The 15,025-nt window shown below is 36.0% G+C and overlaps 1 protein-coding gene across 9 annotated transcripts in view; it reads left to right on the top strand.

Moving 5' to 3' along the window:
• The window catches only part of LOC138310371 (microtubule-actin cross-linking factor 1, isoforms 6/7-like), a 116,578-nt gene that overhangs the window by 45,136 nt on the left and 56,417 nt on the right, over positions 1–15,025 (top strand). For all 9 annotated transcript variants that reach the window (XM_069251568.1, XM_069251565.1, XM_069251564.1 and 6 more), the window contains 15 exons: positions 829–879; positions 1,757–1,939; positions 2,435–2,530; positions 2,972–3,094; positions 3,216–3,362; positions 3,603–3,665; positions 3,778–3,869; positions 4,066–4,171; positions 4,534–4,690; positions 5,021–5,091; positions 5,381–5,505; positions 5,691–8,103; positions 12,934–13,098; positions 13,464–13,637; positions 14,686–14,769. In XM_069251568.1, coding sequence (XP_069107669.1) covers positions 829–879; positions 1,757–1,939; positions 2,435–2,530; positions 2,972–3,094; positions 3,216–3,362; positions 3,603–3,665; positions 3,778–3,869; positions 4,066–4,171; positions 4,534–4,690; positions 5,021–5,091; positions 5,381–5,505; positions 5,691–8,103; positions 12,934–13,098; positions 13,464–13,637; positions 14,686–14,769 — 4,050 coding nt within the window. The remainder of the gene's footprint in view (positions 1–828; positions 880–1,756; positions 1,940–2,434; positions 2,531–2,971; positions 3,095–3,215; positions 3,363–3,602; positions 3,666–3,777; positions 3,870–4,065; positions 4,172–4,533; positions 4,691–5,020; positions 5,092–5,380; positions 5,506–5,690; positions 8,104–12,933; positions 13,099–13,463; positions 13,638–14,685; positions 14,770–15,025) is intronic.

A 15,025-nucleotide genomic window follows, 5' to 3' on the forward strand; every position in this document is an offset into this window, starting at 1 on the left:
AATACAGAACAGGTACATATGGTACCACGGTTAGCGTATACTAAAACACACCCTAGTCCCAATATAAAGGAGTCGTATTTCAATGAATGTTATATGCACCCGCAGTATCGCTTTTGGCAGGAATACACAAAAGCGAAATCCTTCAATTTGTATAGTTTAACATTATAAGCAGTTTTTATTGTATAAAAGAATGCATCGATTTTTCACATTACAGAATAAAAGTTCTTAATATATTCTCGTCAACATTAAATCACATAGATATTTGGCTCAAAAGATCGATATAGAGGACAGTTCAGATAAAAGAACATCCAAATTAAATGTACAAGTATCAATAAAAAAAGACGATTGCACCAAATCATTACAGATGTGTAAAACGCATCATTCAGGAAAAAAGTAAACAAATCAGGGTCCACCTTCAATTTTCTGTCATCATGCTTGCTAGTAAAAGTTTGAAAAAAAAGGATTTATACATGTATTCTTTTAATGTTGTCTGCAATAATTAACATTTTTGTTACTCATATCAGTATGTGTATCATATAGAAATGTTTGTGTAGCTAATGTTTGCGTGAACTTGTAAAATGTAGATGTAAAGTGTAGTCATACATTTCTCATCAGTCATATTTTTAATTCACTTATAACATCAAATTGCATTTATATATAGACCTCAATACATTTCTTAAGTTGCATGCTTCATTTTTCATTGTATTGTTTCATTTTCTACATAAACGTCACATTCAATGTTGTGGTTTTATTTGTTGTAAATAAGTAAAACACTTACATATATTTTGTTTGAGTTTTAATCATATGTATGTATATTTGTTTGGTTAGAGTCATGCCAAAGACTGTCAAACACTGGAACAGGAGTATACAACACTTGAGGTAAGAAACAACGCGTTCATAGATATTAATGTTGAGCAATGGGAGGGAAGATACAGTGTATTTAAAGTTATCTTTACCGTTATGATGTTTTAATGGTGATTGCTCTATACTGGATATGTTATGAGATGGCTGTACTAAGATTTGCGAGATGCCAAATTCATCTCATTTTTTTGCAAGCAATGTTGAAATTAGAATTGAAATGTTCAACAATCATGTATTAACCGACAAAAGGAGGATACCAGTGCCCACGGAATAAAAACGTATTGCTAATGTCATATTTCGTATTACTTTATATTCATGTTTTAATTGTATTTAATGTTGTGGTGAAATGGAATTCAACGTGAATTTCCAACTCGCCTACATAAAAAGAAACGAACCTCACGCGACTATTCATTGTTTTTTTTTATTCCATATTTAAAAGTCACAACATGCTAAAATGTAAATATCTCATAACCAATCACATAATTGCATAAGATGCATAATAAACTTACAGTGATTTAACATATATAAATAAATTTTGATAATTATCTTATATAACTGTTTTGAGGAACTATCTTCTTTTTGTATCCCAAAGACTAAATGAAATGAAATGTGAAAGGGAGTTACCCGCAACAGAAATGATTTTATACTGGTTTTGGATTTTTTTTCCAAAACGATACCTATTAAATTATTGCTCCCTTATGTTAAGTTACAGTTTTCCAAATTTTTCATTAGGACAGAAATGTTGACTATTCATTGTCTCACCATTCAACCGTTCAGTGCGTACGATGATATTCCCATTATACCTGTCATGATACCATCATTTAAAAAGAAGCATTGTACAAAAATATGTCAAACGAAATAAATTCTTAATTTTATTCGTTACTCGCCCTTCTAGGATCAGGCATTACAGAAGAAGCGATGCTTGGAGACGTTGCTTTATGTAAATGAGGTGGAAGATATCCTACAAAACGTCCAATCAGAGTTCGAGGAGAGGGCGCTCTATCTGACTGAACGACCGAAGGTTTTCGAGAGCGTCTACAGAGAAGATGACGTCGCTGCGTCGGCGCGCATGCACAAGGTAAGGTATAATTTAATCGGACAAGAATGTGGCCAATCATCATACATTACTTTCAATCCATGTTATTGAACTGATCGCCGAGAATTCTGTAGTATCACTACATGTATCATCAATTAATTGGTCATTGATTGTCCGCAAACCAAGAGGTGTTGTCCCTTACAAGTATCAGTTCAATATATAGGCAACAAAACACATATTCTCTGTACATTCAGTTGCACAATAACCGCAATTGGTGTTTGATTTTATACCCCGATAACAAGATGGAGTTTTTGCAACTCATTAATTGTTCCATAACTATTGATCAAGAATGAAAATGTGATTTACGAACGGATATAGTGTCATTTTTGTACTCCAAGCTTTGATATTATTTTTTTATAAAGGGTGTGTGTTTCACACCCCTTATTGACCGATATGATATTGTTTAAACAATACGTTTGGAAACAAGAGTCTGCAAAGTCATATTTTTAAAACAAAATCATGTTATTGTTTACACAGGAATGTGTGTACGCGTTACGTCATAGCTGGGACTGGCTGTCGGAGGTATCCAGCTGTATACACCAACACATACGTCATGCTGGGGAATACCACAGGGTAGGTCACCTGTTCGATGATATAATAACCGTATTCAGAAATCAAAGAAATATATAAAAAGTCATGGTGTATGATCAGTGATAATGAACTGATCAATGTAATTTAATTACTAAATTCAAAGTTGTACTTTAGATTCACACTGTTAAATATGTTTGTGACGAAAAACAAATTGTAAGATTTGTAATTACCGTATTTTGTGATATGATAAATCGAGGAGTGCATTAATAAAATTAAGATAAATAGGCAATGATAATGTATGATGTAATACTTTGTTAGTCATCCCTGTAGACTGACGATGTTCACCGTGAAATTTGTAATGTCGATTTTTATTTAGAATAATTTTACTCCCTGAGCACATTATTTGTCTAAACATCCCAAACAACACTACTCATGGCTATTTCCCCCTCTAAAAACATTTGAATTATGATTTTATGTCGGCAGTATTACCATGACGTCCAATTCCTGGACGAAGACATGAAGAACTATATGGGGTTAATGAACAGTGAAAGTATGAGGGCAAAGGTCGAGACGAGAGAACCAGAAGTCTTCACAAACCACTTAAAGGTATGACGTCATCGTTTACTGTTGATTAATTGATTGATGGAACTTAACGTTCTTGATTATTATTCGTATGAAACCTTATTTAATTCACTAAATGCAATTCTGGACTTTCCATCTTTTCCAGGACGTCACCAGACGACTGTTGGATTTCCAGGGCCGTGTGGACCGCCTCAGTGACACCAGTACTTCAATCTATCCTGTACATCTCCGACGAGATTCACCCGTCTACCCCACCAAAGTTAAATCTCTGGTGGACTACAAACACCAGGAGGTGTGTATCACGTTACGTCATGTGGTTATGTAGGTTGTAATATGATAACGTAGTCTCATAATAGGTTTAGGACATGATTTTGTCAGTAGCCATGTGACAAGGGCATATATCTGCTTTGTTTCCAATAGATTATTTTTTCTGAAAATAAAAAAAATGAAAGATCTTGTTCAGACATTTATTTAAATAGCAACGGTATACTTATTTGGAAAGTCGTTTTCTATTATCCATTTTCAATTTTAGATAAATCTTGCTGTCGGCGAAGAGTGTTTTCTCTTGGACAACTCGGATCCCGAAAGATGGCAGGTAAGTGGGCTCTCTCAGTGCAGTTACGTAACACATAAAATGATGAACTATTGATGATGTAATACAAAATTCTAAATCTCCAAACTATCCCTCGATATTTTACTTGTGACAGATACGAAGTAAATCCGGCGCAGAGGCAGACGTACCTGGTGTTATACTTGTAATTCCTCCTCCCGAAAAGAAGGCTGTCGTAGAGGCACACAGGTAAAAATAAAAATACTAATAAGATTTTAATGTATTACTATCTTTAGTATTCGATAACGATAACTAAGCAGAAGAAAGATCCAATATCTGAATGTTATCTTCCAATACTATGAATTTCAAAGCAAGATTTGATGTAAAGGAAAGCTTCATGAATGTCTTCTTTCTTACTGTTGTACTCACCTCTCTTCTTCTCCAGGGTAAAGGAGCAGATGATTGTCCATTGGGATACAACTTTGAAACGTCTGCGCACCCAACTTACGCAATTCATCACAAACAGCATTGATGACACGCCATCTTCAGAGGTCAGTTGAGTTCAGACTAGGTCAAATGTTATGGAAATAGCATGATTTATTTATTCATTTATAAAGTTACATGTTCTTTCGCTTCTCAGCTGAAGATCATTATAGCATGATTTATTTATTTATAAAGTAACACCTTCTTTCGCTTATCCGCAAAAGATCAGAATAGCATGATTTCTTTATAAAGTTACACGTTCTTTCGCTTTTCCGCTAAAGATCAGTTTGCTAATCACATGAGATTATATTCTTTAATATATCTATAATTCGTAACGACTTACAAGTGAAAATGTACGTTACACATAAAGTTGAATGATTCTAACATTATACATTCCATGATTTCATTCTAAATATCTACATGTTGTCAGATGGGAAACATTTCTACCTCCCAAAAAGCTGATCTGATGAAGTTGATGAATGAGGCCGTACAACTATTACGACCACACACAGCAGATGACCCTGACTATAGAGATATGATGGCTAACGTCACCAACTTTCGCAAGGTCCTAAGTCAGGTCAAACCAGGTTGGTACCTTACCAAATGAAATTTAAACCAAACAAAAAGAAAGATCTTAGGTATTTTAGGTATAGTTTATTGAAATGAGAGTTATGTACTGTTAATGTATATACATGTTTACGAATTTCACAGTATTTCGCATTTTTATGATTTTAATTTACCAATGTTACACTTGGTACGAAAGTTCTCGGATAAGCCACGGAATGCTCACAAAAGAAATGTATTACTTACATTTTATATAATGTATAATGTTTACATTCAATTTGTAACAACATATGTGAGATATGTTATTACTGATGATTGATACGGTGGATGTAACTGTGTTTGATATCTATCAGGGGATAACGACTCTACGAATGGTTCAGCACAAAGATGGCGCTGTAATGGCAAGGTCTTAACCCATTACAAGGTAAATACAGTTATTTCCCCTTGGTCCTATATTGGTACTTATTTGTGTAATCATGCAATATAACTTTTCTTTAAGAAGATAGAGACACTAAATCACAGATATGGGATATGAACTTTAAATATGCATTTTTTTCTCATTCGCTCATTTTTTCTTCACTCGATTTCTATTCTTCTTCCTTGTAAACATTCTAAGTGTTTTATTCTGTAGATAATTTTTATTCGTCTGAGTGTAAATACATAAGAAACATCACGATGATCCCGTGGATACTAACAGGGTTATTTATTTACAGGATCTTCTTTCATATGCTAAATCATATAAGGAGCATGTAGCATCCCAGAGAGAACAGGAGAAACTTCTCATCCGGGAAAGTACAGAAGTAGGAAACCAATTCTGTTCAAGAGCGTATTTCCAAAGGTATGTTTTCAATTTCAAAAGCAGAATTGCAACAATTTTATTTTATTTATAAATGATGATATACTTCAATGAATATTTATTAGTAATGCTTCTTACCAACATCGTTGTTCTTGCTTGACATTATGCAGATGTTATGTTATTGTATGTACGTATTTGTAAATTTATTTTTTGCTGTTATTTTTTAGAACATTACCGTTGGTAGATATTGATATAACAACAAAAGAAACAGTATGGAGTTCAATCAAATCGGAGATCTATATCCATGAGCGCCAGAAGGGCGGAAGACCTGTGGCTCCACCTAGAAAGAGGAGACAACTGAAACGTGTTGCTTCGGTAGCCACCACCGGCGAATCTACAGCTGACATCCCTGATTCTATTGAAGAAAGTTCCTCTTTCGTCATGACGGGAGTCCTAGACCCCCGGACACGGCAAAAAATGAGTGTGTTCCAAGCCATGTCTCAGGGTATCCTCGATCCGGTTCATGGGAAATATATAAACCCAGACACGGGAGAAACAATGTCAATACCAGAGGCAATACAAAAGGGACTGATCCAAGTGGATTATAGGGAACATTTGACAAACGGCGGAATGAATGGGGAGGGATTCTCTCCCCTTAGGAACACCATGGATACGAAAATATACCCTGTGGCAGGCGTTGTTGATCCACGGACAGGAGAATGGATCGGTGTTAAGGAAGCTATTTCCGCTGGAATATTGGATCCTAGGTCCGGAAAATACCGAAACATCGTAACGGGTGAAGAAGTTGACTTTTTGGAAGCTGTGCGGAATGGATATCTTGTAGCCGACCCGGCGCTTTTTGATGGCTATGACGGCAGTACACCGTACACTTTTGTTGAGCTAACAGATGTGTCTTACAAGGTAACTGGAGTTATCGACCCTACCACCGGTCAGGAGGTGTCGCTCAAACAGGCTATCATCGATGGCTATATTGATAAGGTAAACTCTATCTATAGGAATCCTCATACCGGCGAGGAAATTCCGCTTGAGGATGCTATCAGGCAAGGACTTGTTAAATGTGTGCCATTACGGTCTTCGGACAAAGCCAACCCCGATGAAGTGCTTACCGTTCAGCAGCTGCAGGTTAAACAGCAAAAATTCGTTTCTGGCGATGGTGATGCTATGGATGGTTTCGATGAACTTGACGGGCTCCGAAAGAATCCTAATCGTGCTATGTACGACAAAGTTAGAAAACATTTTGATCCGAATGAGAAAACTGTTATAGATCCCAGCGATAATCTTCCCATCTCACTAGAAGAGGCATTCGAGAAAGATATTATTGACTTCGCAAAGTGTGAATTCAAAACTCACAATGGAGAAAAATTATCATTAGAACAAGCTGCTTCCAGAAACTTATTAGAACCAGAACTTTTGAAAGAAATTCTTGAAGCATACAAAGAAAACAGCCTGGGCGAATTGATTGATTCGGGTAGATTCGACCCTGAGACTGGTTTAGTTACAGATCCAAAGAGCGGCCATACGTTATCGCTTCAAGCTGCCATTTCACAGAAACTTGTGGACCCTAATCTGATCTTCCTCTACGATATGCCATCCCAGAAATTAATCAGTCTAGCTACAGCAATGGAGGAAGGTCGATATGACCCAGCAACTGCGCAGTATTGTAACCCACTGACAGGTGAACTACTTTCACTTTCGCAAGCAGAGAAAGTAGGTGTTGTAAAATGTCGTTTGGATCCTGAGGAAATGGCGCGAACGGCGCAAACTCTAGAGCGACTTCAAAAACTGATAGACACCAGTGTTCCAGCTGTAAAATCTCCATACTCTGATGGAACATTGACCTTGGAAGAAGCAATCAAGGCTGGAATTCTTAACGTTCAACAAGGCGAATACCGGCATCCAAGAACAGCGGAAGTAATGCAACTTACCGCAGCCATGAAGACCGAAAAAGTCGACCCAGTGGCTGCCGCATCTTTGCTAGACGCACTAGACAAGTTGTCGCTACAGCAAGCTATTGATGATGGCTTTATCGATCCTACAACAGGAGAATTTGTTTCGAGTTCAAGGGCTAAGCCTATCTCTATACAAGAAGCAATTGATCAAGGTCTTCTTAACCTTGACAATGTCTTCGTTGTCGACAAAGACAATGATAATATCGTTTCGCTAGGAACTTTGGTAGCGTCAGGACGATTTGATCCGGCTACTGGAACTGTGATAGACCCTAACACCGGACAGAAATTGTCCTTAGCTGAGGCTATTGCACGTGGAGTGATTGACGCAGGAATTCGTCCTGACCAATTCATAGACTCTTCTGTCACATTGAAGGAGCTAATCGACTCTGGTAAAGTAAACCCAAGAACTACTGACTTCTGTGCACCAAATGATCACAAAATGTCTCTGCGGGATGCGCTAGCCAACGGGTTTCTGACAATGAACTCTAAGGTGAAGATGGATCCTGACTCAGGCTGTGTTGTTCTAGGATCTGACGAAGAAGTTGTCAAAGCTTTGGTGGATATCAGGGAGAACTCGGAATGGCTACATGGAATAGAACAGGCACTCGTGTCAAGGCAGAAACCTAGCCAGCGTCTTGAACGTATTCGTCTTCAGAAGGATGCCACTGAGGTAAGCAATTAGTTTTGTAAGGATTATATATATATATCTGTGCTTATAATAATCGTTGTTAATTCAAGATATTGCCATTTGGTATAGGATTGTTGACTTCTTCTTATCAACATATGAAGTTCCGATAAAAGGTAATGATATTTTGGTTTTTGCCTGTTTTTAAGCACTGTTGGGATTTATTTCATCGACAGTAATTGTGTTTCCAATGTGATACGATGAAATCGGAGATGAAGCTGAAAGTTTTAAGCAATATGTTCACTCGTGTGTTAGTATTATGTTACATTCCAGTGCATTCTTCAAACTTTCTAAGCTATCCGGAATATAAAATGAAGGGTCGAGTTATGTTCCATTTGCAGTTTTTGATTGTGTTTTATTTTTTTCGAAAACGAGTTGTTTCCCCTTACCTGAATTTTCAATGTTGCATTGGCACTATTAGTTGGCAGACGTCAAAGGTGAACACATCACCTTTCCGATTGATAATAGCATTAGAGATTATTGATTATAGTGTTATAACAAGTTAACATGTGGGATTTTTAATATTATTACTAAAACTTGATTGTCAAAAAAGTCTCATTAATCAATTTCGAAACCAATATTCACTTCTTTGATTTACGGTTGAATACGGTTGAATACCATCTTATCATTGGTTCTGTAAAGTACGGTAATTCGATATTCAAAAATATGTTGCAAAGGTTAAGCGTTTGACGCGTCGTATATTCATAATGTGTCTAAAACAACGCGAAGGGTTAGATTTCTGTTTTTGCATTTCATCCTAAACGTCTATACAATAACAGAAAACGTCTATACAAGAACAGAAATGATATACCTCAATCAATTGTCGGGTAAACATTCCAATTTGTAACCTCTCCAGTCTCCACCCATTTCTGTGCGATATGTTATTTGTTATGAGTTATGTGTAAGTAGAGGTAATTTGTTCCTGACAGCGCACGTTGACCAGGTGTACTTACCTGTATGTCCCCCGGCAGGTAGTCACCAGGTATCACATAATGAATGTGATGGCGTTACGGTAGGGACAAGTATACTAGTCTCACCTTAAGATGAATCAATTTCTCCCGTCATGGTACAGACCCTTGTACCATTTTGTGTATGTATACAGTTACACATAGGTAACTTACCTGTAGCGGTATGTAACCATACCAAACCGTTATCATCATCTGCATCACATGCATGAGTAAGTATAAGCATTTGTTATTTTTATTGTTAAAAGTGTTTCCGGTGTTTTAGATCTTGATACATGTTTATTTGTCCAATTTACTTATTACCGGAATTGTGATTGGAAGGCTGTACAGCGGAACGTTACCATGGGTTATCATAATACGCTTCATGTTTACATTTCATAAAAGTTATAAATGTCGAGAAATTTTCGCAGTCACAAAACTTTATAAATATAAAGATATCATTACTTATTTAGATTGGGAAAGGCTAGGATGATATATATAGCTTCAATCATATAATGGCTCATTTCAATGTTAGAGGACGTCTCTATTTAAATTATTGAACGCAGGTTAAACTAGATAGCCGGAGCGTCAGTTTAAAACTAATAGCTAATGTACATCAGATAAGATACAACCAGAGAAAGTATCCGTCAATGAATTTGAATTCAAATTTTGAATTCATTTTATATCATAATTATACGAAGAATTTAACAAGTATCTGTTCGCGTTGAGGAGGCGTTTACCGGTTTAAACCTTAATGGACATTTATTCCTTATGGTATCGACATCATCCCGTAGTTTTTCTCGTTTGCTACATTTTTTAAAACATACATGATGTCAGAGAATAAACATCCTAGCTACTGTAAAAGGCCGTGTGGTAACATTCCGGTAATCCGTCAAAACATCTCTAAATTTAGTTTCTACCACACTTACAGAGGCCCTGTACATGTTTTATTGAAGCTGTTATGTGTGTTTAAGGACATGTGTTGTCGTTTGTCTAAATTTCTTAATTATTTCGATGTAGTTTGGGTTTTATTATTTTAATTCACTTCATTTGCTTGTCTCAGTTATCTTTCCGTTGTTAATGATGTAGGATTATTGTGGTTTTTAATAGTAAAATATGGCCTTGTTTTAATAAGAGGCATGCTCTTGGATTTATTTTTGTGGGAAAATAATGTCGTTAAGACTTTAGTCGTATCTCCGTTGACAGGCAAAACATCGCAGATTATGATTTAATTTATTACTACATGCTTATGTAATACCGGTATAGAATAATACTAGAAACCAGTGAAACGTTGATTATCATTATTTTGAGGTCATCGTTTCAATTACATCTTATAATAATAGTGGTCTGGTTTGTTTCTTGTTCAAGGTAATTGACACCCATCCATTACTTTTGTTCGATAAGTAAACTACTTAGATATTTACTCTTTTTTTCCAGAAATTCTGCTTTGCAACAGCGTAAAAATGTGATAAAATGAAAAGATAGTTATTTTTTTTGAAATAATGAATTTAAGGCTTTTGGAGTATTTTGTTCATACTATTTTGGTGTTTCGTTTCGTGTTTACTATTTGTTTACTATGTCTTCAGTTCGCTTGGTTGTTAGGGTGAGTTCTAGGATGGCGATATACAGATGTAGTTGTATGATGCGATAACAAAGGGCTTGCGATCTTTTTGCAATTATTTTTTAACGAAAGTTACATCTATATCCATTTTAGGTTCTAAACTTTCCCTTCTCGGGTTGATTAAGTGTAGATTACCCTAAATATTATTTCCAATCACGGTTGACCTCAACACATTACGTCCTCTGATTACTTTATAATGTCCGTGAGGCACGAATGTTTCCATGACACTTACATTTGGTGTATTTTGTCTGTTTGAACCAACGCCATTGGATGATTAGGTCAGGACCATGTAAGTTTCAGCTTCATCACACATTTGACCTAACGAGGTCATATGCTTCCTAGAGTTTACCTATCATGTAAAGTATGGTTAATTTTGGATAAATATTTACCAATAACCTTTTTCCATGTATTTAAGATGCATTGCTTTTTATGTCAACAGGTTTTCAATAGATATGGTCTAGAATGAACTCTTATATTCATAGAATGACCTTTGATATATAGTGAGTATCAGATAGAAAATCGTGTTGGATCAAGTTGAATATACTTTGGCAAATGTTATTGCAGTCACAGCTAGGAATACGAGTTTATGGACAATATTTACTGTACAATCTATCAGTCATTAAGGCCAGAATCTACACTTACACGCAAGAAATGCTTCTTTATCGCCTCTTTACGGCACTCGCGGGTACCTGGCTACCCGACGGAGGGTTCTCTAAAGCTTATCATTGTCTACGATGCTGCAGATACCATATCATGTGTATATTATTGATGAATGTATACAAAGACTCTTTATGAGATCTTTCTCGCCCTCACGAGGATTTTATGTGGATGCTAAGACATTGAGAGCCGACGTTCTTTTGTGATGGTATATCCTGTCGGGTACGGGAGACAAAAGAAAGGAAAACGTATTTTGAACAATAGGTTTATGATAAAGTAGGTAAAGTGGGCTATATACATTAGGTACAACAATAGATTTTACACCTAGGACGTACCCATTGATGTGGACTCGTTATAAGTGCATTTTACCTTAAAGCTGGTAAACTTGGTAGTTCATAGTGGTCGGCGTGACTACCTACTGACGATTGTGCAATTTTGGAGTTATTTTTGTTTGCAGCATTGGATCTCCATTCTGCCGATAACCATGGCAACTATTGAATTCTTGAAGATGTGAACATAGAAGTTTCGAATGCTTGAAAACTTCAAAGTAATAGACTAGTTTGCGTGATGCTATACTTGTGATTCTATTCAGTTTGGACGTTCTCTCTAGAATTTAACGATTATTCATTTACTGATAAGGATGAAAGGGTTCAAACGTTTGAGGATGCAAAAAAATGTGCTCTGAAAACAGTACAATCCCTTTGTTTAGAGATTCCGAAGATAGGACAATGCATACACATTGAGGATTATTTATATAATATAAAGTCGTTGATGTTTATTGAAGTGAACTTTTTGCTGTGTGATCTTGAAATGTATGTTCAGATTTGTCCATAGAGGAGCATAAGCGAATTAATTATAAGTGATAAAGACTTTCAGCGGTGAAAATGTAGTCTGAACTTTGTAATTAACCTGTGAATTGACCCAAGTTAGGAGTCATCAGTACATATTGCTAACGTATTACTTCTATCAGGAAATAAGATCAAGTAAGTTTTCAACGATCTTCTTAAACAACCACAAATGGAGCAGAAAATCATAGAACTTTTAAGAGGGAAATGTCTTCATTCGTTTAGTGAAATAGGATTTTTACTACTCTATCACGTTATCTGAACATTGTAAGTGATTGGGAGTCACTGAGAACGTATGTGTCACCAACCATACTAGTCAAGTTGTTTACTACAAACGATGGAGTGATTATGTGAAGAGTTTTACCTACTCCATTGTTGTGATGGTTAACAATCCACCATTATCGATAGGTTTGTGTTTTCACAGCTGGAGACCCCTTCCGGTACAATTACTGTCCACAGGTATACTCTGCACAGGTTCTAATGTGGTGTATTCATAGGATTAGGATAACATGTATAGGAAACAAAACTCCTTCCCCATTTACAAAAAGTGCCCCGAGGTCTTACCAGCTGATATGCTTTCTGCTTCAATATGTCGTATGCATTTCTTGTAATTGGATTTGTTTTCGCGTATTGGATCGTGCTGTTTTTTCAAAAACTGGAAAAAATATTTGGAATGAATTAATTAGCCGTGAGGTTGTTCTCTCTTCTTTATGGACGACTCAACGAGAAACTTATTTTGTGATTTCAGGCTCTGAGGGTAGAGGTTGAAAAACATGAACCGGAAGTTACATCATCCATTAAGCAATCTGAGGAGCTAATTGAAAACAATAAATCTCAGATGAAGGAAGATGGCGCCCAACAGCTGCAGAAGCTGCGCTTCAATGTTTCGGATCTCAGAGTGCGCTTCGATGCGGTATGTAAAATTCATATACAATTCAGAAATAGTACTGTATGACACAGATCGTTTTTTAGAGTGCAATAGAAAACATGTCTGATGGATAATAATTACACAATGTATAAAATATGTGGTGAATCTTTTCTTAGATGTCGAACTAACTAATAGTTTAAACTTTAAAATATTGAACTACTGAATATTGAAAATAACACGCATGCAACACACAATATAAAACACTTTTTCAAAGATAATAAAAAAAAAATCGTATTTGCATTGAATCTTATTGTCATTATTGTATTATTTGCTTTCTTTGCGATGTTTAACTCTATGATCTTACACTCTTAACCCGGTTCTTAAATATACATATTCACTTGATCCTCTAGGCATTTGGCGAGACAAGAAGTCGTTGTAAACGACTTGGAAAGATGGCAGACGATCTGGAAGAGTTCTACAACTCTCTCCAAGACCTCGACCAGTGGCTTGATACAGCCATCGAGAAGTCTCAGGATCTCCAATCTTCTCGAGAGGATCCTGAAATACAGCACAGAGAATACAAAGTAAGACGATGATAATGATACGTATTTGAAGTTCAACTGAAAACAAGACGTTCTCAAGTCTTTAAAGACATGCATTATAAATGACATTCATTCACTTTCATTGTGGTATGATCAAAATTGCTTTGCCCTTTAGGCCCATAAGATTATGTGGATACGTTCAAACCCTAAGGACATGTAATAAAGGTGTCTTAGACGCACAAGATCACCTACAACTTACAATTAAACTCAGTTTTTAAATTAAATGTAAACTTACAGCTATATGTATTACTTGTTAATCATACTCATGAACAGTGATGTTTTAAACCGTGGCAACTATTTAGTAACTATTAAGTCCAAACATTAATCTACATTATGTATGGTTGCTAATATTCGCGAGTGTTTTAACTTGGCTGAATTCGCGGATTTCGTTTTGTTGGAATAAAGTTTCGTTTACTGAGGGTTAGGCTTTGCTATATAAGGTCATGACAGAGATGTGTGTCAGTACATCTTTAATCTTCAATAGAACATTGTTTGGTATTGTACTGAGGTATTTATTGTTATGTCAACGTGTAAAGAGGTCAACAGTTACATGTGTATACCCACCTGTGTGTTCCGATATCCCCATCACGTGATGTCACGGTCCATATAACCTGTTGTCTTCTAGTTCTTGTATTGAGGTTTAAGAATAAGAAAAACCACGGAGAAGCTTTTCCAATATTTACGCATGAATAACTCTTTTCTAGTCCCTCTTCTTGTTCCGAATGTTGACAGTCATCCAACATAGCCATTTTGTTTAAAGCAGTTTTGAAACGTATTATTGGCAGCTGCGATTATGCAAGAGAATTCCAAGGATGGTGTACATGAATCAGCAGTGATCATGGTATATTTTGATATCATTGTAGCTGAGTGAATTATCCTCGTCTGCAATCTGAAGAATGATCCATAGTATACATATTTTATAGTGATATTTTAGATTTTCTGCAAATGTATTTACAATCATTTTGTTGTTTCTTTTTTTGTCACCGCGAAGGTCAATTTCATGTCATTTACAACTGTTTTCGTTGTTTAGGATTTCGTGGAAGAATTACAAGAAAAGGAAGTGGAAATGATGCAAACCTTTAAAATGGCTGACAGCTTCAGGGATGGTTCACAGGTAAGTCCATTATAATTTTTAGTCATTACACTTTGTCCTTGCCTGATAGCCTTAAAATTACAATTCCTCCTTCATGGAGTCAATTGCATCACAACAATTCAACTGGCGTTTAATTCTAAATTTTTATTTTGAAAGTCTTAACCAAAACAATCCTGTGTCAAAAATGCTTATTCTATCATCGAATTATGGTTTATTATGAATGATAGATCTTAAATGGCATTATGCTTAAGAAACGTACTGTAGACCATGGTTGGAT

This window comes from Argopecten irradians, chromosome 16 (genome assembly GCF_041381155.1).
Source record: "Argopecten irradians isolate NY chromosome 16, Ai_NY, whole genome shotgun sequence".
Taxonomy (NCBI): Eukaryota; Metazoa; Mollusca; class Bivalvia; order Pectinida; family Pectinidae; genus Argopecten; species Argopecten irradians.